This window comes from Salvelinus fontinalis, chromosome 14 (assembly GCF_029448725.1).
Source record: "Salvelinus fontinalis isolate EN_2023a chromosome 14, ASM2944872v1, whole genome shotgun sequence".
Classification (NCBI taxonomy): Eukaryota; Metazoa; Chordata; class Actinopteri; order Salmoniformes; family Salmonidae; genus Salvelinus; species Salvelinus fontinalis.
This window is the reverse complement of record NC_074678.1, coordinates 40665436-40690939: the sequence shown is the minus strand read 5'-3', so window position 1 is coordinate 40690939 and position 25504 is coordinate 40665436. Positions and strand designations below refer to the sequence as shown.

The 25504-nt window shown below is 41.6% G+C and overlaps 1 protein-coding gene across 8 annotated transcripts in view; it reads left to right on the top strand.

The window, feature by feature from the left end:
- pip5k1ca (phosphatidylinositol-4-phosphate 5-kinase, type I, gamma a) overlaps positions 1–25504 on the top strand; it is an 82648-nt gene that overhangs the window by 38305 nt on the left and 18839 nt on the right. For all 8 annotated transcript variants that reach the window (XM_055861800.1, XM_055861799.1, XM_055861803.1 and 5 more), the window contains 5 exons: positions 17233–17385; positions 20502–20801; positions 21155–21354; positions 21482–21565; positions 24878–24926. In XM_055861800.1, the coding sequence (XP_055717775.1) occupies positions 17233–17385; positions 20502–20801; positions 21155–21354; positions 21482–21565; positions 24878–24926 (786 nt within the window). The remainder of the gene's footprint in view (positions 1–17232; positions 17386–20501; positions 20802–21154; positions 21355–21481; positions 21566–24877; positions 24927–25504) is intronic.

Sequence of the window (25504 nt, the reverse complement as noted above, 5' to 3'; positions counted from 1 at the left end):
GGCAGGCACGAGTCTTGGCTGGAGAGAGATTGGGAAGAATATCAGGAGAGACGGGGGAGGGACAGGCAGGGTTGGAGAGTTTGGGAGGGCGGAAGAAATGGGCTAAGAAATACTGTGTGGATGAATAGGGATATAAGGCAGGAAGAAGCAGAGATGGGGAGGGAGAAATGGTGAGTAGAGAGGATGACGGTTGGGGAGGGCCAGAGAAGGGTTGGGGGTGCTATAAGAGGTCTGGGTAGAGAGATGGTTAGGCCCAGAGGAGGTCTGGGGAAGTGGTTAGGGCGAGGAGGGCTGCCGTTGGCCTGTCACACATCATCAGTGTGGAGGCAGAGTGAGTCACTGCTCCTCCCTGAGTGGTCAGCAGTCTGGGCATGTGTTTATGTCTGTGTACATGACAAATAGGATACATACATGTCCTTGTGTGTTTTGCTATGACTAGGGCTGTGACGGTCATGTAATTTTGGATGACGGTTAATTGTCAACCATATGACCGCAGTCACGTTATAATAAATACAATAAAAACATGCATTTTCTCCTGTCCTGTGCTGCTCCCGACTGCATAGGACTCAAATCAGGGACGTGATGATCCATGTTTATTGTCAAGCCAGGCTGACAGCTAATTGAGAGTATAGCGTGCTGCTGTTAACTAGACACTCTGTGGTCAAGTCACAGTGTTCCCTGTTTTTGGTAAGCCATTGGTTGCATGTATTTCCTCATACTCGTTTGCAACAACACTTTGCTGAAACAAGGAGCAACAAAGTTTCATCACGCTGTAAAGAGTCCATGTTACCGTGGAAACGGACTCAACTGCACGCAGGTCTTGTATTTTTGTATGTCCTGCAGTCCCGTCTTCAGTCAGTTTAAAGCACTATAATTGTTCTACAACACAATTCTAAAACTGGCTGTTAGGTGTGGACCAGGCTTTCTTTTACTTTACTGCTTTTGGGTAAAGTTTGTCTACTTAAATGAAGTTAATCAACCAGAAACGTTTATACAATTACCCTGCCAACCCTAGCTATGACATAATAATGTGTGCGTGCGACAGACACAGTGTCACACCTCATGGCCCTTGTCACATTGTATCTGTGCTGGCTGACTAGCATTGTGTTTGGCTGTGTATCAACATGTACAGACACAATGCAAGAATTTGGTCTTAGTTATTCCTTTGTTCCATTTTGGACAACAATGTACAGAGCTACAGTAGAGTATATGGGCAACTTCTGTTTGTATTGATTTTCTGAATAGCAAATAGCAGTGTACAGTCGTGGCCAAAAGTTTTGAGAATGACACAAATATACATTTTCATAAAGTCTGCTGCCTCAGTTTGTATGATGGCAATTTGCATATACTCCAGAATGTTATGAAGAGTGATCAGATGAATTGCACCCTCTTTGCCATGCAAATGAACTGAATCCCCCCCAAAAAATTCCACTGCATTTCAGCCCTGCCACAAAAGGACCAGCTGACATGTCAGTGATTCTCTGAAAAGGACAAGGCGGGAGATCACTCTGTCATGCTGATTGAGTTCGAATAACAGACTGGAAGCTTCAAAAGGAGGGTGGTGCTTGGAATCATTGTTCTTCCTCTGTCAACCATGGTTACCTGCAAGGAAACACGTGCCGTCATCATTGCTTTGCACAAAAAGGGCTTCACAGGCAAGGATATTGCTGCCAGTAAGATTGCACCTAAATCAACCATTTATCGGATCATCAAGAACTTCAAGGAGAGCGGTTCAATTGTTGTGAAGAAGGCTTCAGGGCGCCCAAGAAAGTCCAGCAAGCGCCAGGACTGTCTCCTAAAGTTGATTCAGCTGCGGGATCGGGGCACCACCAGTACAGAGCTTGCTCAGGAATGGCAGCAGGCAGGTGTGAGTGCATCTGCACGCACAGTGAGGCGAAGACTTTTGGAGGATGGCCTGGTGTCAAGAAGGGCAGCAAAGAAGCCACTTCTCTCCAGGAAAAACATCAGGGACAGACTGATATTCTGCAAAGGGTACAGGGATTGGACTGCTGAGGACAGGGGTAAAGTCATTTTCTCTGAATCCCCTCTCCGATTGTTTGGGGCATCCGGAAAAAAAGCTTGTCCGGAGAAGACAAGGTGAGCGCTACCATCAGTCCTGTGTCATGCCAACAGTAAAGCATCCTGAGAACATTCATGTGTGGGGTTGCTTCTCAGCCAAGGGAGTGGGCTCACTCACAATTTTGCCTAAGAAGACAGCCATGAATAAAGAATGGTACCAACACATCCTCCGAGAGCAACTTCTCCCAACCATCCACGAACAGTTTGGTGACGAACAATGCCTTTTCCAGCATGATGGAGCACCTTGCCATAAGGCAAAAGTGATAACTAAGTGGCTCGGGGAACAAAACATCGATATTTTGGGTCCATGGCCAGGAAACTCCCCAGACCTTAATCCCATTGAGAACGTGTGGTCAATCCTCAAGAGGCAGGTAGACAAACAAAACCCCACAAATTCTGACAAACTCCAAGCATTGATTATGCAAGAATGGGCTGCCATCAGTCAGGATGTGGCCCAGAAGTTAATTGACTGCATGCCAGGGCGGATTGCAGAGGTCTTGAAAAAGAAGGGTCAACACTGCAAATATTGACTCTTTGCATCAACTTCATGTAATTGTCAATAAAAGCTTTTGACACTTATGAAATGCTTGTAATTATACTTCAGTATTCCATAGTAACATCTGACAAAAATATCTAAAGACACTGAAGCAGCAAATTATGTGAAAATTAATATTTGTGTCATTCTCAAAACTTTTGGCCACGACTGTACTATACAGAAAATACACCAGTGTGCCTATTCCACAAACACAAACAACCATAATCCCCAAAATAACCCAGTCCACAGCTCCTTCCCTCTTCTCCAGAGCTCTATGTGAGTAATTCATTGATTTTATTTATATTTTATTAGGATCCCCATTAGCCATCGCCAATGGCGACAGCTAGTCTTACTGAGGTCCAACATTATAGACAAAGACCTTAAAATTTACATGCATTTAAAACATGAACATGTAGTGTGTGTGTGTGCGCGCATCTATCAGTTACACATACATGTCAGTACATAAACACAACAAATAGGTCACATGGGGTAGAGGTGTGGCTTTATTTGTTTTTTTAAACCAGGTTTGCTGTTCACTTGCACTATGTAAGATTGAAGGGAGTTCCATGCACTCATGGCTCTGTATAATAATGTACGTTTCTTTAAATGTGTTCTGGACCTGGGGACTGTGAAAAGACCTCTGGTGGCGTGTCTGGTGGAGTAAGTGTGTGTCAGCGCTATACGTTGACCATGCAAACAATTTGGAATATCTAACGCATTATGTTTCTTATAAAAACAAGAAGTGATAGTCAGCCTTTTCTAAAGAGACTGGCATGCATAGTATTGATATTAGCCCTCTGATTACAATGAAGAGCAAAACGTGCCGCTCTGTTCTGGGCCGGCTGCAGCTTAACTAGGTCTTTCTTTGCAGCACTTGGCCCATATGACTGGACAATAATCAAGATGAGATCAAACTAGAGCCTGCGGGACTTGCTTTGTGTAGTGTAAAAAAAAACAGAGTATGTCTTTATCACGGACAGACCTCTCCCCATCTTTATAACGATTGAATCTATATGTTTTGACCATGACAGTTTACAATCTAAGGTAACACCCAAGTAATTTAGCCTCAACTTGCTCAACAGCCACACCATTCATTACCAGATTCAGCTGAGGTTTAGAACTTAGGGAATGATTTGTAGCAAATTCAATGGTCTTAGTTTAAGAGATGTTCAGGACCAGTTTATTCCAGGCCACCTATTCTAAAACTGACTGCAACTCTTTGTTTAAGGTTGCAGTGACTTCACTAGTTGCTGACGCGTATAGGGCTGAATCATCAGCATACATGAACACACAGGCTTTGTTTAATGCCAGTGGCAGGTCATTGGTAAAAATAGAAAAGAATAGAGGGCCAAGAGAAGCTTCCATTAAAGTGTTAAACTGTATATTAAACTGTTGTGTATGCTATTGCACCCACGGTTGACCAGGCTCTATATGAACTAAAGTCTGCCTTCATTGTATTACAAAGCAATTTTATTGACCTGAAATTAGTACTGAATGCAGGTGAAACTAAATATATGTTCTCTAGAGCGCATAAAAATAACTTTAATGATTTAAGCATGTGTACTTTGTCTATATTGATAGTGTCCCTGCTTACACATATCTGGGCATCTGGATAGATGAAAAGCTGTCTCTTAAAAAGCATATTGATGAGTTAGTTAAGAAGCGAACCTTTACTTAATACCCATCCCGGATCCGGGAGCATCCTCATCAAAAAAGCTGACTAGCATAGCCTAGCCTAACGGGACAGGGATATCATATAATATAATTTTCATGAAATCACAAGTCCAATACAGCAAATGAAAGATAAACATCTTGTGAATCCAGCCATCATTTCCGATTTTTAAAATGTTTTACAGCTGAAACACTATGTATTTCTATTAGCTAACCACAATAGCCAAAGACTCAACCGCATATTTTCACCATGTTTCTACCGCATAGGTAGCTATCACAAAACCGACCAAATAGAGATATAATTAGTCACTAACCAAGAAACAACTTCATCAGATGAGTCTTATAACATGTTATACAATAAATTTGTTTTATTCGAAAATGTGCATATTTGAGGTATAAATCAGAGTTTTACATTGCAGCTACCATCAAAAATATCACCAAAGCAGCCAGAATAATTACAGAGAGCAACGTGAAATACCTAAATACTCATCATAAAACATTTAATGAAAAATACATGGTGTACAGCAAATGAAAGATAAACATCTTGTGAATCCAGCCAATATTTCAGATTTTTTAAGTGTTTTACAGTGAAAACACAATATAGAATTATATTAGCTTACCACAATAGCCAAGCACACAACCGCATTTATTCACCGCATAGATAGCATTCGCAAAAACCAGCAAAAGATATAAAATGAATCACTAACCTTGAACAACTTCATCAGATGACAGTCTTATAACATCAGGTTATACAATACATTTATGTTTTGTTCGAAAATGTCCATATTTAGAGCTGCAAACCGTGGTTATACATTGTGAAAATGTAGCAACATTTCCCCAGAATGTCAGGAGCTATTTTGGACACTCACCTAATCTGACCAAAGAACTCATCATAAACTTTACTAAAAAATACTTGTTGTACAGCAAATGAAAGATACACTGGTTCTTAATGCAACCGCCGTGTTAGATTTTTAAAAATAACTTTACCATAACAAACAGCTTGCATTATTGCGAGACAGCGCCCGCCAAAACGGCGGAGAATAGAAATAACATTTTCCACAGAAATACGAAATAACATCATAAATTGTTCTTACTTTTGCTGAGCTTCCATCAGAATCTTGTACAAGGAGTCCTATTTCCAGAATAAATCGTTGTTTGGTTTTAGAATGTCCTTTTCTCCTGTCGAATTCGCGCCACAATGCTAGCCAATGTTGATGACGTTCCCAGTTTCTCTCGACGCAAAGAAGGGAAAACTCCAAAAGTCCCAATAAACGTTGAATAATCTGATAAAACTCGGTTGAAAAAACATACTTTACGATGTTATTATCACATTTATCAAATAAAATCAGAGCCGGAGATATTAGCCGTGTATACCGAACGCTTATCAGAAGACAATATGGAGGTGCTTCGCGCACCTAGGGAGAGAAAGGAAATTCCTGACCTGCCACTCCAAAAGCTCTTGTTCGACCTCAGATCAAGCTAGACACACCATTCCACCTTCCACTGCCTGTTGACATCTAGTGGAAGGCGTATGAAGTGCATGCATATCGATAAATATAAGCCAGTTGAATAGGCAGGCCCTGGAACAGAGCCTCGTTTTCAGATTTTTCACTTCCTGTATGGAAGTTTGCTGCAAAATGAGTTCTGTTTTACACACAGATATAATTCAAACAGTTTTAGAAACTTGAGAGTGTTTTCTATCCAATAGTAATAATAATATGCAAATTGTATGATCTAGAATAGAGTACGAGGCAGTTTAATTTGGGCACGATTTTCCCCAAAGTGAAAATAGCGCCCCTCTATTGACAAGATATAGAAGCTGAGAGTAAAAATTGGCTTCTTCTATGTGTTCTATTAGATACAGTGGCTTGCAAAAGTATTCACCCCCTTGGCATTTTCCCTATTTTGTTGCCTTTACAACCTGGAATTTAAATGGTTTTTGGGGGTTTGTATCATTTGATTTACACAACATGCCTACCACTTTGAAGATGCGAAGCTTAGCACATCTAGCCACTGGGATTTTTGCCCATTCTTTAAGTCAAAACTGCTCCAGCTCCTTCAAGTTGGATGGGTTCCGCTGGTATACAGCAATATGTAAGTCATACCACAGATCCTCAATTGGATTGAGGTCTGGGCTTTGACTAGGCCATTCCAAAACATTTAAATGTTTCCCCTTAAACCACTCAAGTGTAGCTTCAGCAGTGTCCTTAGGGTCATTGTCCTGCTGGAAGGTGAACCTCCGTCCCAGTCTCAAATCTCTGGAAGACTGAAACAGGTTTCCCTCAATAATTTCCCTGTATTTAGCGATGAAAAATGATGATGGATGAAGTTCTCGGGGTGTTGGGTTTGCGCCAGACACATTTTCCTTGATGGCCAAGAAGCTAAATTTTAGTCTCATCTGGCCAGAGTACCTTCTTCCATATGTTTGGGGAGTCTCCCACATGCCTTCTGGCAAACAACAAATGTTTGCTTATTTTTTTTCTTTAAGCAATGGCTTTTTTCGGACCACTCTTCCATAAAGCACAGCTCTGTGGAGTGTACGGCTTAAAATGGTCCTTTACTTTTTGCAAGTCTCTGGATCCACGATATGGCAGAGTTTGAAAAGACAAAACACATACATTCTTTCAACATGTTATGGCAAATAATATCAAAGGCTGCACTGAAAATTTCTTTCAACCAATCATCAGTAATTTCAGGGGTACAACTTTGGTTTTTGAAGTGGGGGTGGGGGACATAACTTGGTGGGGGGTCTGGGGGTCCTCTGCATCTGAAGCTAATTCCTGCATTTCTACACAATCTAATATGACCCATGGCCCTTCTAGCCGTCTCTATTAAGAACAACATAAAGTAAGCAAAAATGCTCAGCCATCAAGCTAGGTAAGAGATCATTATTAAATATGTTTAAGTGATTGATAATACTGAACTAGATCAATGATAATTCAATAATCAATATTGTGTTGCGACTTTAACCAATAGCCTACAAGACTTTTGATTGTCTTTTATTAAGACAACTATATCGAATTTCTGCCAGACTTCCCAGCCTGCCTGAGTCACCTGAACGCCCAACCCCCACCAGTGTAGTAAATAGCTCTCTCCCCAACTTCCTTCCCATCTTTGTTTTATGTCTCAAGGAAAGGTTTGGAAAACAAACATTTTATTAAAAGAACACACACACCTACACATTAACACACAGAAACAGTACACCCTCCATATAATTCATATCATATGCCAGATAGTACTGTAGATCTTTTTCTAATTGCACACAATATAGCTGGGTACCCCCGTCCTGTCCCTAGGTGTCCACGGCCCTGCAGCACCCCAACCCAACATGCCCCACTCAGCTTTAGGATCTTAGTGAAACATTTATTTTTGGTATTAGTTGTGTTAGGCCAAGGCCAGAGTGTCAGCCAACAGTATGGCAGAACCCTAGGGCCAGGACTGTGCAACCCAGAAACTAGGGATTGCTTAAATAGGTATCTCCCCTGACGTGGGCATGTTATCAATACAAACTCCATTTGTCGTGCTGTATTCCATATAAGGCATCCTGACTGTGTGAAAATTGCCCAGTATTTCCTTATTCTTGTAATAAATCAAATCTAGTGATACTTAACTTGACATTACTTCCATCCGTTGTGGGAGGATAACCCACCTTGCAGTTAATTGCAATGCATTTCTTAAGCACTATAAATGTTAGGTTTCACAGTTTCTTCTGACAAGTCTCCAGTATCAACATTTCCAAGCAAACAAAAATGGGGATAAGGGTAGAATCTGATATTGATGATATTCAGTTTTACTGGCATATAGGATGTTCTATGGATGGTCTTAAACTGCAGTCATTATATGTTAGAATGCCCAGTCATGTTCATATCTGTATCGATTCATCATCATCATCATCATCATCATCAATAGCGTCTCCCAGGTCTTCCTCACTTTTTGTTTTACATGTTTTGTGTCATCAGGAAAAGCCTCTATCAACCCTTGATACAGTTTGGAAATTAACTTTAGAGGTTTCCCATAATGCCTTAAAATACTTTCATTCTTTGAAGCTTCTTGCATTTCCAGTGTTTGCTGCAAAGAGAAAATAAAGTGTTGTATCTGCAAAAATTCCCCTCCGCTCCGTCATAGATTGGTTTCCCTGGCTGCCTGACCCTGATGGGACCCCTGTCACCATTTGACCCTGCTCAGATGAGGCATGACAAATAATGACTTTGGTGTACATTTAAACATTGATTCCATCCATGAATAGAATCAATGGTTCAACAATTGAAATGACCATTATTCCCTGATCCCAGAATGTAACCTACCCATCAACTCAAGATGGAACTTTGTATCCATTCACTGATTGTTATAATATACTAAAAAATTCACGTGAGCTCCGTAGACTGGTCTTCCCTGGCTGTCTGACCTTGCTGGGACACCTGTCACCATATGATCCTGCTAAGACATGATGAGCATAGTGTTGTGTACTGACTGTGAACCATGACAGTGATTCTTGTAGAGCTGTTTATACCATGTCAGTGTGAAAAGTAGGGAATTCGCTATGGAAACTGACAGATCAATAATGTTACATTTGTTATACTGACTAATAAAAACTCACATTGCGCTGAAAAAAAAATATTGGTTTGCAATTGTTTAGCCGCTGGTTTCAATCGTTTGATTCAAGTCTACTGTGATTGAGGAAAAAAAGAATAACTATATGTTTCTGCCAAACAGCAGTTACCGTCCCAGCTAGATCAGTCAACTAAAGAGTATCGAGCTTCTGCTCTGCTTGTTTTTACAACTCTGAGAAAAAGCGCAACAGACAGCTGCTGCCTCTGTTCATAGAAAAAGGAGATGATTGTGGACTACAGGAAAAAGAGGACTGAGCACACCCCCATTCTCATCGACTGGGCTGCAGCGGAGCAGGTTGAGAGCTTCAAGTTCCTTGGTGTCCACATCACCAACAAACTAACATGGTCCAACCACACCAAGACAGTTGTGGAGAGGGTACGACAAAACCTATTTCCCCTCAGGAGACTGAAAAGATTTAGCATGGGTCCTCAGATCCTCAAAAGGTTCTACAGCTGCACCATCGAGAGCATCCTGACTGGCAAATCTAACCACGACTCCAAAGTTTTAAGTTCCTCGGCATACACATCCCAGACAAATTGAAATGGTCCACCCACCACGCAACAGCGCCTCTTCAACCTCAGGAGGCTGAAGAAATTTGGCTTGTCACCAAAAACACTCACAAACTTTTACAGATGCACAATCGAGAGCATCCTGTCGGGCTGTATCTCCGCCTGGTACGACAACTGCTCTGCCCACAACCGTAAGGCTCTCCAGAGGGTAGTGAGGTCTGCACAACGCATTACCAGGGGCAAACTACATGCCCTCTAGGACACCTACACCACCCGATGTCACAGGAAGGCCAAAGAAATCATGAAGGACAACAACCACCCGAGCCACTGCCTGTTCACCCTGCTATCATCCAGAAGGCGAGGTCAGTCCATGTTCATCAAAGCTGGGACAGAGAGAGTGTTAAACAGCTTCTATTTCAAGGTCATCAGACTGTTACACAGCCATCACTGACGTTGAGTGGCTGCTGTCAACATACTGACTCAAATCTCTAGCCACTTTAATAATTAAAAATTGGATGTAATAAATGTTTCACTAGTCACTTTAAACAATGCCACTTTATATAATGTTTACATACCCTATATTACTCATCTCATATGTATATTCTGTACCATCTACTGCATCTTGCCTATGCTGTTCGGCCATCGCTCATCCATATATTTATATGTACATATTCTTATACACATAAAAGTGTAAAGGAATGAATAAGGTAGTTGTTGTGCAATTGTTAGATTACTTGTTAGATATTACTGCACGATCGGAACTAGAAGCACAAGCATTTCGCTACACTCGCATTAACATCTGTTAACCATGTGTATGTGACCAATACAATTTTATTTAATTTCTGGTTGCATCACTGCCTGGTGTGGTAATGCTCGGCCTCCGACCGCAAGGCACTACAGAGGGTAGTGCAAACGGCCCAGTACATCACTGGGGCCAAGCTTCCTGCCGTTCAGGACCTCTATACCAGGCGGTGTCAGAGGAAGGCCCTAAAAATTGTCAAAGACTCCAACTACCCTAGTCATAGACTGTTCTCTCTGCTACCGCATGGCAAGCGGTACCGGAGCGCCAAGTCTAGGTCCAAGAGGCTTCTAAACAGCTTCTAACACCAAGCCATAAAAGTCCTGAACATCTAATCAAATGGCTACCCAGACTATTTGCATTTTCTTTTACACAGCTGCTACTCTCTGTCATCTATGCATAGTCACTTTAATAACTCTACCTACATGTACATATTACCTAAACTAACCAGTGCCCCCGCACATTGATTCTGTACCGATACCCCCCTGTATATAGTCTCGCATTTGTTATTTTACTGCTGCTCTTTAATTACTTGTTACTTTTTTATTTCTTATTCTTATCCATATTTTTTTCAAATTGCATTGTTGGTTAGAGGCCCTTAAGTAAGCATTTCACTAAGGTCTACACCTGTTGTATTGGCACATGTGACTAATCAAATTTGATTTGATTAATATCTCTCGTGCTGGTTCTATACGCCAGCTTTTCAGAAGTTTTGCCTTCACACAGCCTGTCCGCATGCTATATGCTCTGCGGTGTCTGTGCGGTCCTAAATCCAGCCGGCTGAAACCGGAAAACAGCCTACCCTACCGCTCTGAGGTGTCTGCATCATCCTAACGCACACCGTATTCACGTGGGAGGGTCATGTCCCCAGTGACAGTTGCGACCCTGGTCATTTGTGTGAGTACAGTACATGTTGAGTGCCCTTCTCTAAAGGCATACCGAAAGTCTTTTAATTTGTTTACAGAGAAATTTGCTAAAAACTGGCAGCAAGCTGATCGGTCGGCTGTTAGAACCAGTAAAGGCCGCTTTACCATTCTTGGTTAGCGGAATGACTTTGGCTTTGTCACGATCGTCGTAAGAACATTCGGACCAAAGCGCAGCATGATATGGGTTCCACATATTTATTGAAGTGAAACGCACAAAACAATAAAGAACAAACGAAACGTGATGTCAATGAAGTGCTCACAGGCAACTACACATTAACAAGAACACAGTGGGGAAATGGCTGCCTAAATATGATCCCCAATCAGAGACAACTAAAAACAGCTGCCTCTGATTGGGAACCATACCAGGCCAACATAGAAATAAACAACCTAGATTACCCACCCTAGTCACACACCGACCTAACCAAAATAGAGAATAAAAAGGCTCTCTACGGTCAAGGTGTGACAGGCTTCCCTCCAGGCCTGAGGGCAAACAATTTTCTCAAGGCTCAGATTAAAAATATGACAGATAGGAGTGGTTATACAGCCAGCTACTATCCTCAGGAGGTTTCCACCTAAGTTGTCAATGACAGGAAGTTTGTCATTATTGATCAATAACAATTTTTCCACCTATCAAACACTAACTTTACAAAAATCAAACTTTCAATGCTTTTCTTTCATGATTTGTTTTTTTAGGCATGAATAAGATGGCTCACTGTTCGTTGTTGGCATTTCCTGCTTAAGTTTGCCCACTTTGCCAGTGAAGTAATCATAAAAATAATTGGCAATATCAAATGGTTTTGTGATGAATAAGCCATCTGATTTGATGAAAGATGGATTTGAATTTGTCTTTTAATTTAAAGTACTTTAAAGTACTAATTTATCATTATCATTGATCTTGGCTTCATAATACAGTTTCGTCTTCTTTTTGTTGAGTTTAGTGACATTTGTTACATCATCCACATAAGAATAACAGCTAAATCTTTTGTATGATCTCGTATACACTATTTTAGGCCCAGCTTTTGGAACTTTGGCTTTCCTGGATTTAGCCACTGGATGTGTGATCACTGCGTGATCACTGCATCCAATGGGTATGGATACAGCTTTAGGACAAAGTTCTACAGTATTAGTAAAAATGTGACAAATACATGTGGCGATCTAGTTCCTGTAGTGTTTGTAAACACCCTGCTAGGTTGATTTAAAAACCTGAACCAGATTATAGGCACTGGTTTACAGTGAGAAACTTCCTCTTGAGCGTACAGCTTTATGAAAACCAGTCAATATTTAGGTCCCCAAGAAAGTAGACCTTTTTGTTTACATCACATACACTATCAAGCATATCTAGATACTGACTGTTAGCACTTGAAAATAATTTGTGATATGCAGTTCACGAACAAGTTATTATTTTTGAACAACTCTTATTACTGACTCGTGAGCCACAATTAGTTTTTACAAGTGATTATATTAGTCGTTCGTTTGACCTGCTGGCCGCAATTGATTTTACAGCAGGATTAATACGCGCTCCGCTGAAAGATTTGTTTTTTTGACTGAATGAGTCAAAGATCTGAGTCAGTGAAAAGAGGCGAACTTCCCATAACAAAATATAATAGTCTTTAGATGAGGCAGGTGAACCTGCAACCACAACACTTCAATAACACTTGACATGAGATCTTCTGTAAGCATTACAGGAATATGGCACTGAATATATATATATTATATATATATATAGGTCTCGTCTGATAAGCTACCCAGGAAAGGGCAAAAACAATTGCCCATATTAATATATGGGGGAGGTATATATAGCAATGCCTCCCCCATAAGCATTCCTGTCTCTTCTGTAAATGTTACTGCTTGTATTGCTACTGCTGTATAATCAAAGGAGTTATCTAAGTGAGTCTCAGAAATTACTAATATATGAATGTTGTCTGATGTTAGCAAGATATTAATTTCATGAACTTTCATGGCAATTGTTTTTGCCCTTTCCTGGGTAGCTTATCAGAAATAGACTTAATATGGAAAAGAGCAAACAAAGTAAGAGAAAAAAAACATAAAATTCAGCAGTCCATTAATCAGTTGGTGTGTGTGTGCTGCCGGGTTGAAGCTACAAACCCACAGGCTTGGCTCTCTTATCCCTTCCAGGCTTTTGGGAGGGAGGGTGGACAGCTTTAATGGCTGGGATACGTTTTTCCCTCTTCTGGCGCACAGCTTCAGGATAGTCCTCGTTGGAAGATGTTCGTCCCTTTGAAGTTTTTGTCTCTTTCCAGAACAGCTAGCTTGTCCTTGAACCTCAGGAACTTGACCACTATCGGCCTGGGCCTGTCACCTGGGCCGGTGGTGGGTTTTCCAGTCCTGTGGGCGCGCTCTATCTCAATCTTCCTGTTGTCCATCTTCAGTTTCTCAATGATAATTTCCATCACTTTGTCTTCAAACTCTGTCCAGGTCTTGTGGAGATTCTGTAATTCCGTCCACAACAATGTTGTTCCATCTTTATTTCCCCTTGAGATAAGCTCATTTCTCCATTGTTATCATGGATTCACATACAGAACTGATGTCCTCTCTCAATGACTTATTGATTGCTGTCATCTTGGTGTTCTCCTGTTTAGACTCATTGAGCTGACCCTGGTAGAACTGCAAACTGTTCTTCAGGTCCTGGACCTCTCTGGTCAGGTCGTCCATTCTTTTAGTAGTTTACTCCACCGGTATTTGGACACAACACTTGAAGCTATTTTCTTGTTGTTGCGACAACTGCTTGTAGAACTCTTTTTGTTTGTTTAAAAGATCATTCACCTGTAATTGAGAGACTCCACTGTCCTCATCGGTACTCTCACCAGCTTTGGTCTTTGTCATGGTAGCAACGTAGGCTACGCTGTTACCCTCACGGTTGCAGACAGGGCAGGTTGCAGGGATGATGGCGGCAACGAGAACAATGAGCTACTTCTCTGGAGCAAAATAGACCTGGTGTTGTTGCAGGGCAGCAACAAGCCCAGGACAATCCATGGTCCAAGCCACAAGGGCTAACCGCTCCGGGGGCTGCGTTTGTGACAGGTTAAAGGAAATACTAATAGCCTGTTATACATTAAAAAGTATTAGTAAGTTCATAGTATGTGAGGATCTTAAAACATCTAAGGTTAAGAAGATCATGCATTCAGTATTAGTTGATAGATTGATAACATTTATATAATTGTGTTAAAATCCGTCAAGCATACAAAGGGTACGAATTGTGAGAGGAATGTGTAAACGTTATGTTGATTACTTTATTTTGTCGTGGGTAAGAGTGTTAATCTGTGATCTACTAAATGCTCTTAATCTATGAGCCTGAGATCGATTGCTCTGGTCTCCACTGAAGATCCCGGAGAAATCGCGGTCTTTTTCTCATTGCACTAAAGTTTTCATTGAAGAAACAATTCCGTATCATACTCGTGATTCTTTCTCCACTTTTTCAGGGGTGTAACACGTTCACAATTCGTTTGGGCAGTGAATCGTGAAGCGTCTCTCTGTCTGTCATTAACTTAGGGTTGGTTATGTGTTAAGCACACTGGGGTTCTGGTCTAGACACACACAGCGGAACACAGCAGAGATGAGATGTCAGCCCAACCTGAGCAGCTCTTTACAGAAGCCCCTTAAGGAACAGACCGTCTCATGTATAAACATATGGACCTGGGCTATTTTATGATCCTTTGTGCATTACGTGTATCTGTCTCTCTGAGGGTCTGCATTCAGGGCTCCCAATATATCAGGGCTCTCCATATATATATATATATATATATATATATATATATATATATATATATAGATAGATAGATAGATAGATAGATAGATAGATAGATAGATAGATATATATATATATATATATATATATATATATATATATATATATATATATATACAGATATATAGATATATATATATACAGATATATAGATATATAGATATGTATGTATGTGTAATAATGACAATTACAACAATACTGAATGAACACTTATTTTAACTTAATATAATACATCAATAAAATCAATTTAGTCTCAAATAAATAATGAAACATGATCAATTTGGTTTAAATAATGCAAAAACAAAGTGTTGGAGAAGAAAGTAAAAGTGCAATATGTGCCATGTAAAAAAGATAACCTTTAAGTTCCTTGCTCAGAACATATGAAAGCTGGTGGTTCCTTTTAACATGAGTATTCAATATTCCCAGGTAAGAAGTTTTTAGGTTGTAGTTATTATAGGACTATTTCTCTCTATACCATAGACTATATGTGTTTCATATACCTTTGACTATTGGATGTTCTAATAGGTACTTTAGTATTGCCAGCCTAATCTCGGGAGTTGATAGGCTTGAAGTCATAAACAGCACAATGCTTGAAGCACAGCGAAGAGCTGCTGGCAAATGCAGGAAAGTGCTGTTTGAATGAATGCTTACAAGCCTGCTGCTGCCTACCACCGCTCAGACTGCTCCATCAAATCATAGACTTAATTATAATATAATAACCCACATAAATACGAGCCTTCGGTCATTAATATGGTCAAATCCGGAAACTATCATTTCGAAAACAAAACTTTGATTCTTTCAGTGAAATACGGAACCGTTCCGTATTTTATCTAACGGGTGGCATCCCTAAGTCTAAATATTGCTGTTACATTGCACAACCTTCAACGGTATGTCATAATTATGTACAATTCTGGCAAATTAATTACGGTCTTTGTTAGGAAGAAATGGTCTTCACACAGTTCGCAACGAGCCAGGCGGCCCAAACTGCTGCATATACCCGGACTCTGCTTGAACAGAACGCAAGAGAAGTGACACAATTTCCCTAGTTAAAAGAAATTCATGATAGCAGGCAATATTAACTAAATATGCAAGTTTAAAAATATATACTTTTGTGTTGATTTTAAGAAAGGCATTGATGTTTATGGTTAGGTACACATTGCTGCAACAACAGTGCTTTTTTCACAAATGCGCTTGTTAAATCCCCCGTTTGGCGAAGTAGGCTGTGATTCAATGATAAATGAACAGGCCCCGCATCGATTATATATAACGCAGGACAAGCTACATAAACTAGTAATATCATCAACCATGTGTAGTTAACTAGTAATTATGTTAAGATGGATTGTTTTTTCTAAGATAAGTTTAATGCTAGCTAGCACCTTACCGTGGCTCCTTGCTGCACTCGCATAACAGGTAGTCAGCCTGCAACCCAGTCTCCTCGTGGAGTGCAATGTAATCGGCGTCCAAAAATGCCGATTGTTATGAAGACTTGAAATCGGCCCCAATTAATCGGCCATTCCGATTAATCGGTCGACCTCTAATCACAACCGGCCATGATTGGGAGTATCACCCAGCATCATCTGGGTTTGGCCAGTGTACGCCGTCATTGTAAATTAGAATTTGTTCTTAACTGGCTTGTCCAGTTAAATAAAGGTTAAATAAAATAAAAAATAAATAAAATGTAGTGTGTGTGTGAGACTGGCCACGTGTGTGTGCGAGGTGTTCCTGCCTCAGTGATTCATCACAGTGCCTGGGGCCAGTGCTCGTGCTCTCTGCACTCAGGGTCCCTTCTCTCTTACTCTCGCGTCCTCTCTCTACCTATATCTCCCTCACTTCTCTCTTTCTTTTCCTTTCTCATCTCTCTCTCCCTCCCCCGTTCGGGTCTCACACTCTCAATCGCTCTCTCCATCCATCCTGTTCTCCCCTCCCGACCGTCCTTCTATCCCTCATTCCCAATACTGTCTGATTGGGATGTTTATGCATCAGTCTCCTGCTCTCTGTGTTTCAACAGGGTGTTGTTTCTAGCTTGTCCTTGTTTTATCTCACTTTATTAGAGCATCTCATTTCCACTACCACATAGACAGGGTTTTCAGAAATCGTTTTGCTGTCTCTTAAGAAAATAACAGAGCGCAACAAGGCGTAGGTAATGGATTATGATGAAACTATTGTCTTGATTCACTGCTTTTCTAAGGAGGATTAATATCTAACCCCCAAAAGTGATATTTGTTTTCAAACAGAAATTTAATTTTATTTCAGTTTTTCAGTGCTTTTACCCAATCTGACCAGTGTCCCTCTGTCTCTGTGGCTGTGTGTATGTGTGCTTTTATCTCTGTCTCTAGTACTCCCTGTGTAACGAGCCCCTGATTGAGTTGTCCAACCCCGGGGCCAGTGGCTCTGTGTTCTACCTGACCAAGGACGATGAGTTCATCATCAAGACCGTCATGCACAAGGAGGCAGAGTTTCTGCAGAAGCTGCTGCCTGGATACTACATGGTGAGATGTGACCCCACACACTCGCAATACGCACTCGCAATACGCACTCGCAATACGCACTCGCAATACGCACTCGCAATACGCACTCGCAATACGCACTCGCGATACGCACTCGCGATACACACTCGCGATACACACTCGCGATACACACCCGCAATACACACTCGCGATACACACTCGCGATACACACCCGCAATACACACCCGCAATACACACCCGCGATACACACCCGCAATACACACTCGCAATACACACCCGCAATACACACTCGCAATACACACTCGCAATACACACTCGCAATACACACTCGCAATACACACTCGCAATACACACTCGCAATACGCACACATGCACGCACTTACACATACACAAACGCACATGTGTTCACGCATATACAGAAACACACACACACACAAGCATGCACGTACAGATACCCGTGCATGCACGTGCGCACACACCCTACATAATTCTTTCACATACTACACTCTTCATTGTAATCCCACTCACTAACATACACTCTACAAGCAGAGACGCAATCTTTCCTGATGAATCAGAAATTCCTTATTTTCTGACACAAAGGAACATGAAGCCCATGTTTTTACTGATCCCATCTTTACACACTTCATTGCTCCAATCCCAAACTCTGTCTACCTGCTTTACACCTTGGTACATTCATTGTCTAGACCAGGGATTGGTGACTTTGATGGGGGTGGAGGGCCACAACATCTGAACTCCATGTGTTTTAGAGTTAATTTTGTGCAATTCTACACATTTTGCCATGTGCTGTAGAGAAAATGTATTTATTTTTATTTCACCTTTATTTAACCAGGTAGGCAAATTGAGAACACGTTCTCATTTACAATTGCGACCTGGCCAAGATAAAGCAAAGCAGTTCGATACATACAACAACACATAGTTACACATGGAGTAGAACAAACATACAGTCAATAATACAGTGAAAAAATAAGGCTACATACAATGTGAGCAAGTGAGGTGAGATAAGGGAGGTGAAGGCAAACAAAATATATATAAAAATAAAAATATATAATAAAAGGCCATGGTGGCGAAGTAAATACAATATAGCAAGTAAAAAATTAAAAATAAAACACTGGAATGGTTGGTTTGCAGTGGAAGAAAGTGCAAAGTAGAGATAGAAATAATGGGGTGCAAAGGAGCAAAAATAAATAAATGAATACAGTAGGTAAAGAGGTAGTTGTTTGGGCTAAATTATAGATAGGCTATGTACAGGTGCAGTAATCTATGAGCTGCTCTGACAGCTGGTGCTTAAAGCTAGTGAGGGAGATAAGTGTTTCGAATTTCAGAGATTTTTGTAGTTCGTTCCAGTCATTGGCAGCAGAGAACTGGAATGAGAGGCGGCCAAAGGAAGAATTGGTTTTGGGGGTGACCAGAGAGATATACCTGCTGGAGCGCGTGCTACAGTTGTTGTAGCAAAATGTTGCTGTTTTAAAAGCTAGTTTCCTGCAAATCTACACATTTTGCCGTAGGATGGAGAGAAATGTTTGCAGTAATTTGACCTTGATCACTACAAGTTTAGATAGCTGGCCGCTAGACTAACTTACCAATCTAAAAAATAATTATCTGACATGGGCTAATTGAGTAACAATCAGGGACCCGATATAAGAGAGAAACTGTTGATGCACAACCAAATTTCAAAATTGCACCGTGTGTATTCTACTATTCTACCTCGCTGCAGTAAGTTGAGAACCTGACTAAATTGATCAGAGGGTCTGGGTCGCCAGTTGCCTATTCCTGGTCTAGACTGCAGATAACTGTAGGTCATCGAGTCTTGTAAGGCCCTTGTCACTGTGTAACAGAAGCAGGATGTTGTTGAGCCTTTGTTAGCCATGCTGGTCACACTTCAGTAGAACTCTGTTTAAATGGCAACAGCTCCATGTATGTCCATGTTTCTATTTTAGGTTCCTTTCCACAATTTGGGCTCCAGACCATTGCAGTTGCACGATTCTTATGGGTGTTTTAGGTATACAAGTTAAGGAGCCCAGAGAGATTCTGAGCCATGCAGGTTGTCTATAGCCTGAAGCCATAACAGACTGAGACTGACTGACTGAGACACAGCGGGGAGACACACACACACACACACACAGGCAGTAGAGCAACTCTACACGTCTGCTGCATCTGACAGGACTGGGTTGGGCTGGGGGCATAATGTAAAGCATGGTGATGTAACAGACGTCCGTGCCACCCTCTCACTTTTACCCCTCACACTTGTTTTGCACACTTATGCTATTATTTTCCTTGCCTGTTTTCCCCCCCATCATTTAATATGTTTCCATGCCAAGCTCTATTCTCTGTTACACTTTCACTTGTTCTCATCCTCTCACATCTCTTTTTCTCTATCCCTGTCTTTCCTCCCCCGCTCTCTCTCTCTCTCTCTCTCTCTCTCTCTCTCTCTCTCACGTGTCTGTTGTTGACTTGTCAGCGCTGTGCCCTCCACTCATGGACAGATGGGTCATCTGTGGCTGGAGGATATGGGTTCCCTCCCTCTCTCCCTCTGTTTCTCTCCATCCCTCTCTTCTTCCTACTCTCTATCATGCCTCAGTCGGTCTCTCCTTTGAAGGTCACTGGCTTTGGCCTAAAAGCCTGAAGGCCCCTCAGCAGGCTGCTGTTGGAGCCCTGCGGGCCATCTGGCCCCCTCCGACCCCTGTCTGTCGCCCCTCTTTCCCTCTCTATCTCTCCCCCACTTGCGCTCTCTCTGTCTGTCTGTCTGCCAGCAGTGGTTGTTTTTGAGTGGATAAGGAGCAGGCTCCTCTGTCATTACTTTAATGGGATTCAGGAGGTTAAGGTCAATGTTTTTGCAACGTGTCGCTTGGTTAACCTAATTTAAAGGGGAAGATTGATGATAAGGAGATATTTTTACTGAAGGGTGAATTAGATTTGTTTAAACGGCTCGTGCTTTGGGTTACTGCTTTCGGTCTTTTTTGCCTATTCATGTGTTTTGAATATTTTGAAGGTTAGTTTGGTCTTGAAGAATCAGATGGTACCAAATCATGGACTGTTTGTTCCAATACTGCCCTGTGCTCTTGGTCTGGTCTTGGTGCCGTCGGTCTTTTTCTCACACTGTCTCTCTCGCTCTCCAGAACCTCAACCAGAACCCTCGCACCCTGCTTCCCAAGTTCTTCGGCCTGTACTGCATCCAATCTGGCGGTAAGAACATCCGCATGGTGGTCATGAACAATGTTCTACCGCGCGCCGTCCGCATGCACCTCAAGTTTGACCTGAAGGGCTCCACGTACAAACGCTGTGCCTCGAAGAAGGAGAGACAGAAAGCCAAGCCCACCTTCAAAGACCTGGACTTCATGCAGGATCTGCAGGATGGCCTGATGCTAGACCAGGATATGTACAGCGCTCTGGTCAAGACCCTGCAGAGAGACTGTCTGGTGAGGAAAACCAGCTGGGTTTTCGGACCCAATGCTATAAGGGTTTAAATTACACATTGACCTGGTTTGAAACCTAGCATCTACAGTTGAGGGCAAATGTAATATTACAAACTCTCTTTGACGTTCATAATTAAATACATTTCTGAAATATGCCCCTGACTGTGCGATTACGTCACCCACTGTGTTGCAAATGTTTTATATGGCACTGCAGTACAGGTTAACTTTTTAATGCCCAGAACTGTAATAGAAAAGATCATTGAGAAGAACCCCATTGACCTGTGGACCTGTTCATAGGGTTGATCGGCCTGGCTCAGTCCCATAACTGGAACCCATGTCTCTGTGTATGTTCCCAGGTGCTGGAGAGCTTTAAGATCATGGACTACAGCTTGCTGCTGGGGGTCCATAACATTGACCAGGCAGAGAGGGAGCAGCAGATGGAGGGAGGAGAGAAGGATCAGAAGAGGCCCGTGGCCCAGAAGGCCCTCTACTCCACCGCCATGGAGTCTATCCAGGGAGGGGCTGCCTGCGGGGAGTCTATCGAAACAGACGACACGTGAGTGACTGAGACGTGTGACAGGCTGGGTGTGTGTATGAGTGTTGCTTGTTGTCTCCTTGTATATCTCTGTTTGTCAGTGTCACTTTTTGTATCTCACTCCATCTCTTCATGTTTGTCTCTGTAGGATGGGAGGCATCCCAGCAGTCAATGGGAAAGGAGAGCGTCTACTCCTCTACATCGGAATCATAGACATCCTGCAATCCTACAGGTACTAATCATACATCATTCAGTCATACACGTACCCATACATCATATCAATTATACAGAGTCGTGTTCATTAGGGCACACTGTAGCAAAACGTTTTGGAACGGAAATGAAAACGTACATTTCTTATTGGAGAAGTTCAGATAGTCCCTCTTTTCTTCAGTATGGGGCCTAATGAATGTGACCCAGGTAACTACACAGAACAAAAATATAAACGCAACATGTAAAGTGTTTGTCCCATGTTTCATGAGCGGAAATAAAAGATCACAGAAATGTTCCATTTGCACTAAAACTTATTTCAATTTTTCTTTGCACAAATTTGTTTACATTTTCTGTTAGTGAGCATTTCTCCTTTGCCTAGATAATCAACCCATCTAACAGGTGTGTCATAGCAAGAAGCTGATTAAACAGCATGATCATTAAACGGGTGCACCTTGTGCTGGGGACAATAAAAGGGCACTCTAAAATGTGCAGTTTTGTCACAACACAATGCCACAGATGTCTCAAGTTTTGAGGGAGAAAGCAATTGACATGCTTACTGCAGGAATGTCCACCAGAGTTGTTGCCAGAACTGAATGTTAATTTTCTCTACCATAAGTTGCCTCATCGTTTTAGAGAATTTGTCAGTGCGTCCAACCAGCCTCACAACCGCAGACCACGTGTATGGCGTTGTGTGGGCGAGCAGTTTGCTGATGTCAATGGTGGTGGTGGAGTTATGGTATGGGCAGGCATAAGCTACAGACAACGAACACAATTGCATTTTAATCGATGGCAATTTGAATGCACCGAGATAACGTGACGAGATCCTGAGGCCCATTGTCTTGCCATTCATCCGCCATCACCTCATGTTTCAGCAGGATAACGCACACCCCCATTTCGCAAGAATCTGTATTAGAGGTCGACCGATTATGATTTTTCAACACCGATACGATTATTGGAGGACGAAAAAAAGCCGATACCGATTAATCGGCCGTTTAATTTATTTTATTTTATTTGTAATAATGACAATTCCAACAATACTGAATGAACACTAATTTTAACTTAATATAATACATCAATAAAATCAATTTAGCCTCAAATAAATAATGAACCATGTTCAATTTGGTTTAAATAATGCAAAACAAAGTGTTGGAGAAGAAAGTAAAAGTGCAATATGTGCCATGTAAAAAAGCTAACGTTTAAGTTCCTTGCTCAGAACATGAGAACATATGAAAGCTGGTGGTTCCTTTTTAACGTGAGTCTTCAATATTCCCAGGTAAGAAGTTTTAGGTTGTAGTTATTATAGGACTATTTCTCTCTATACGATTTGTATTTCATATACCTTTGACTATTGGATGTTCTTATAGGCACTTTAGTATTGCCCGTGTAACAGTATAGCTTCCATCCCTCTCCTCGCCGGTACCTGGGCTCGAACCAGGAACACATCGACAACAGCCACCCTCGAAGCAGCGTTACCCATGCAGAGCAAGGGGAACAACTACTCCAAGTCTCAGAGCGAGTGACGTTTGAAACGCTATTAGCGCGCACCCCGCTAACTAGCTAGCCATTTCACATCGGTTACACCAGCCTAATCTCAGGAGTTGATAGTTTTGAATTCATAAACAGCAGAGCTGCTGGCAAAACGCACGAAAGTGCTGTTTGAATGAATGCTTACGAGCCTGCTGATGCCCACCATTGCTCAGTCAGACTGCTCTATCAAATCATAGACTTAATTATACCATAATAACACACAGAAATACGAGCCTTAGGTCATTAATATGGTCGAATCTGGAAACTATCATTTCGAAAACAAAACATTTATTATTTCAGTGAAATACAGAACCGTTCCGTATTTTATCTAACGGGTGGCATCCATCAGTCTAAATATTCCTGTTACATTGCACAACCTTCAATGTTATGTCATAATTACGTAAAATTCTGGCAAATTAGTTCGCAATGAGCCAGGCGGCCCAAACTGTTGCATATACCCTAACTCTGCGTGCAATGAACGCAAGAGAAGTGACACAATTTCACCTGGTTAATATTGCCTGCTAACCTGGATTTATTTTAGCTAAATATGCAGGTTTAAAAATATATACTTCTGTGTATTGATTTTAAGAAAGGCATTGATGTTTATGGTTAGGTACACGTTGGAGCAACGACAGTCCTTTTTCGCGAATGCGCACTGCATCGATTATATGCAACGCAGGACACGCTAGATAAACTAGTAATATCATCAACCATGTGTAGTTATAACTAGTGATTATGATTGATTGATTGATTGTTTTTTATAAGATAAGTTTAATGCTAGCTAGCAACTTACCTTGGCCTCTTACTGCATTCGCGTAACAGGCGGGCTCCTCGTGAGGCAGGTGGTTAGAGCGTTGGACTAGTTAACCGTAAGGTTACAAGATAGAATCCCTGAGCTGACAAGGTAAAAATCTGTCCTTCTGCCCCTGAACAAGGCAGTTCAGGGGCAGAACTGGTGGGTTACACCGTTCCTAGGCCGTCATTGAAAATAAGAATGTGTTCTTAACTGACTTGCCTAGTTAAATAAAGGTGTAAAAAATAAATAATAATAAATCGGCAAAATCAGCGTCCAAAATTAACGATTTCCGATTGTTATGAAAACTTGAAATCGGCCCAAATTAATCGGCCATTCCGATGAATCGGTCGACCTCTAATCTGTACACAATTCCTGGAAGCTGAAAATATCCCAGTTCAACCATTGCCTGCATACTCACCAGACATGTCACCCATTGAGCGTGTTTGGGATGCTCTGGATCAACGTGTACGACAGCGTGTTCCAGTTCCCGCCAATATCCAGCAACTTTGCACCGCCATTGAAAAGGAGTGGGACAACATTCCACAGGCCACAATCAACAGCCTGATCAACTCTATGCGAAGAGGCATGAGGCAAATGGTGGCCACACCAGATACTGACTGGTTTTCTGATCCACGCCCTTACCTTTTCTTTTTAAGGTATCTGTGATCAACAGATACATATCTGTATTCCCAGTCATGTAAAATATTACATAGATTAGGGCCTAATGAATACATTTCAATTGACTGATTTCCTTATATGAACTATAATTCAGTAAAATCTTTGAAAGTGTTGCGTTTATGTTTTTGCTCAGTATATATTATAACTCATTCAGCGACTCTCTGTCATGTAGAACCAACCTCCCAGCTTCATAAGAGTACCAAAATATTCAGCCTCCATCAGTGTAGAAAACAGCCTGTAGCCATGGATGGCTGCCGCTGTTTATATTTGTCTCTGTGACCTTAATGCATTTTTAATATCAAACGTTTGACTGTTATTTCTTTCCGGTTCCAGGCTAATAAAGAAGCTGGAGCACACATGGAAGGCTATGGTTCATGATGGGGTGAGTTCCACGTTCATCATAATCCCTCTTCGTTTGTATTTCTTTTTACAGTGGCCTCTGTAATCATATCTGAGCTCTTTATGAACATAATCATTTCCAATATCCGTTTCTTCTCTGGCTTATGGGTTATGTAACACTATGTTTTCTTCTTATGAGCTATTCTATTGCCAAGTCTTGTGACTGGTTGAGGTTTTCTTAGGTCATGCTTAGTGGCCAAGACTTTCCTGATCATGTGACCTGTGAGTAGAGCCCAGAGTTTTTCCCGCTCAGGTCATGTGCTGAGGAAAAACTCCTGGTCCCTAGTCCATTTTATGGACAAGACAGTCTGTCTTACTCCAGCCCCTCCCAGACAAACAGCTGTGACCAGCTGTGTGGTTTTAATCTTTGAACAGCAAGCTAGCGTCTGTCTTTCCCCCCCCTCTGTCTGGGAGTACGCTATACCCTGCCATTCTTTTCCCTCATTTATTGATTGACGAAGTCACAGCTATACAGACAGGTTAAGCTATTGAGGAGAAGCAGGGTAGCCCTTTGTGTGTGTTTGGCCTTGTGTATCATTGCAACAATATAGGTCCTTCGGG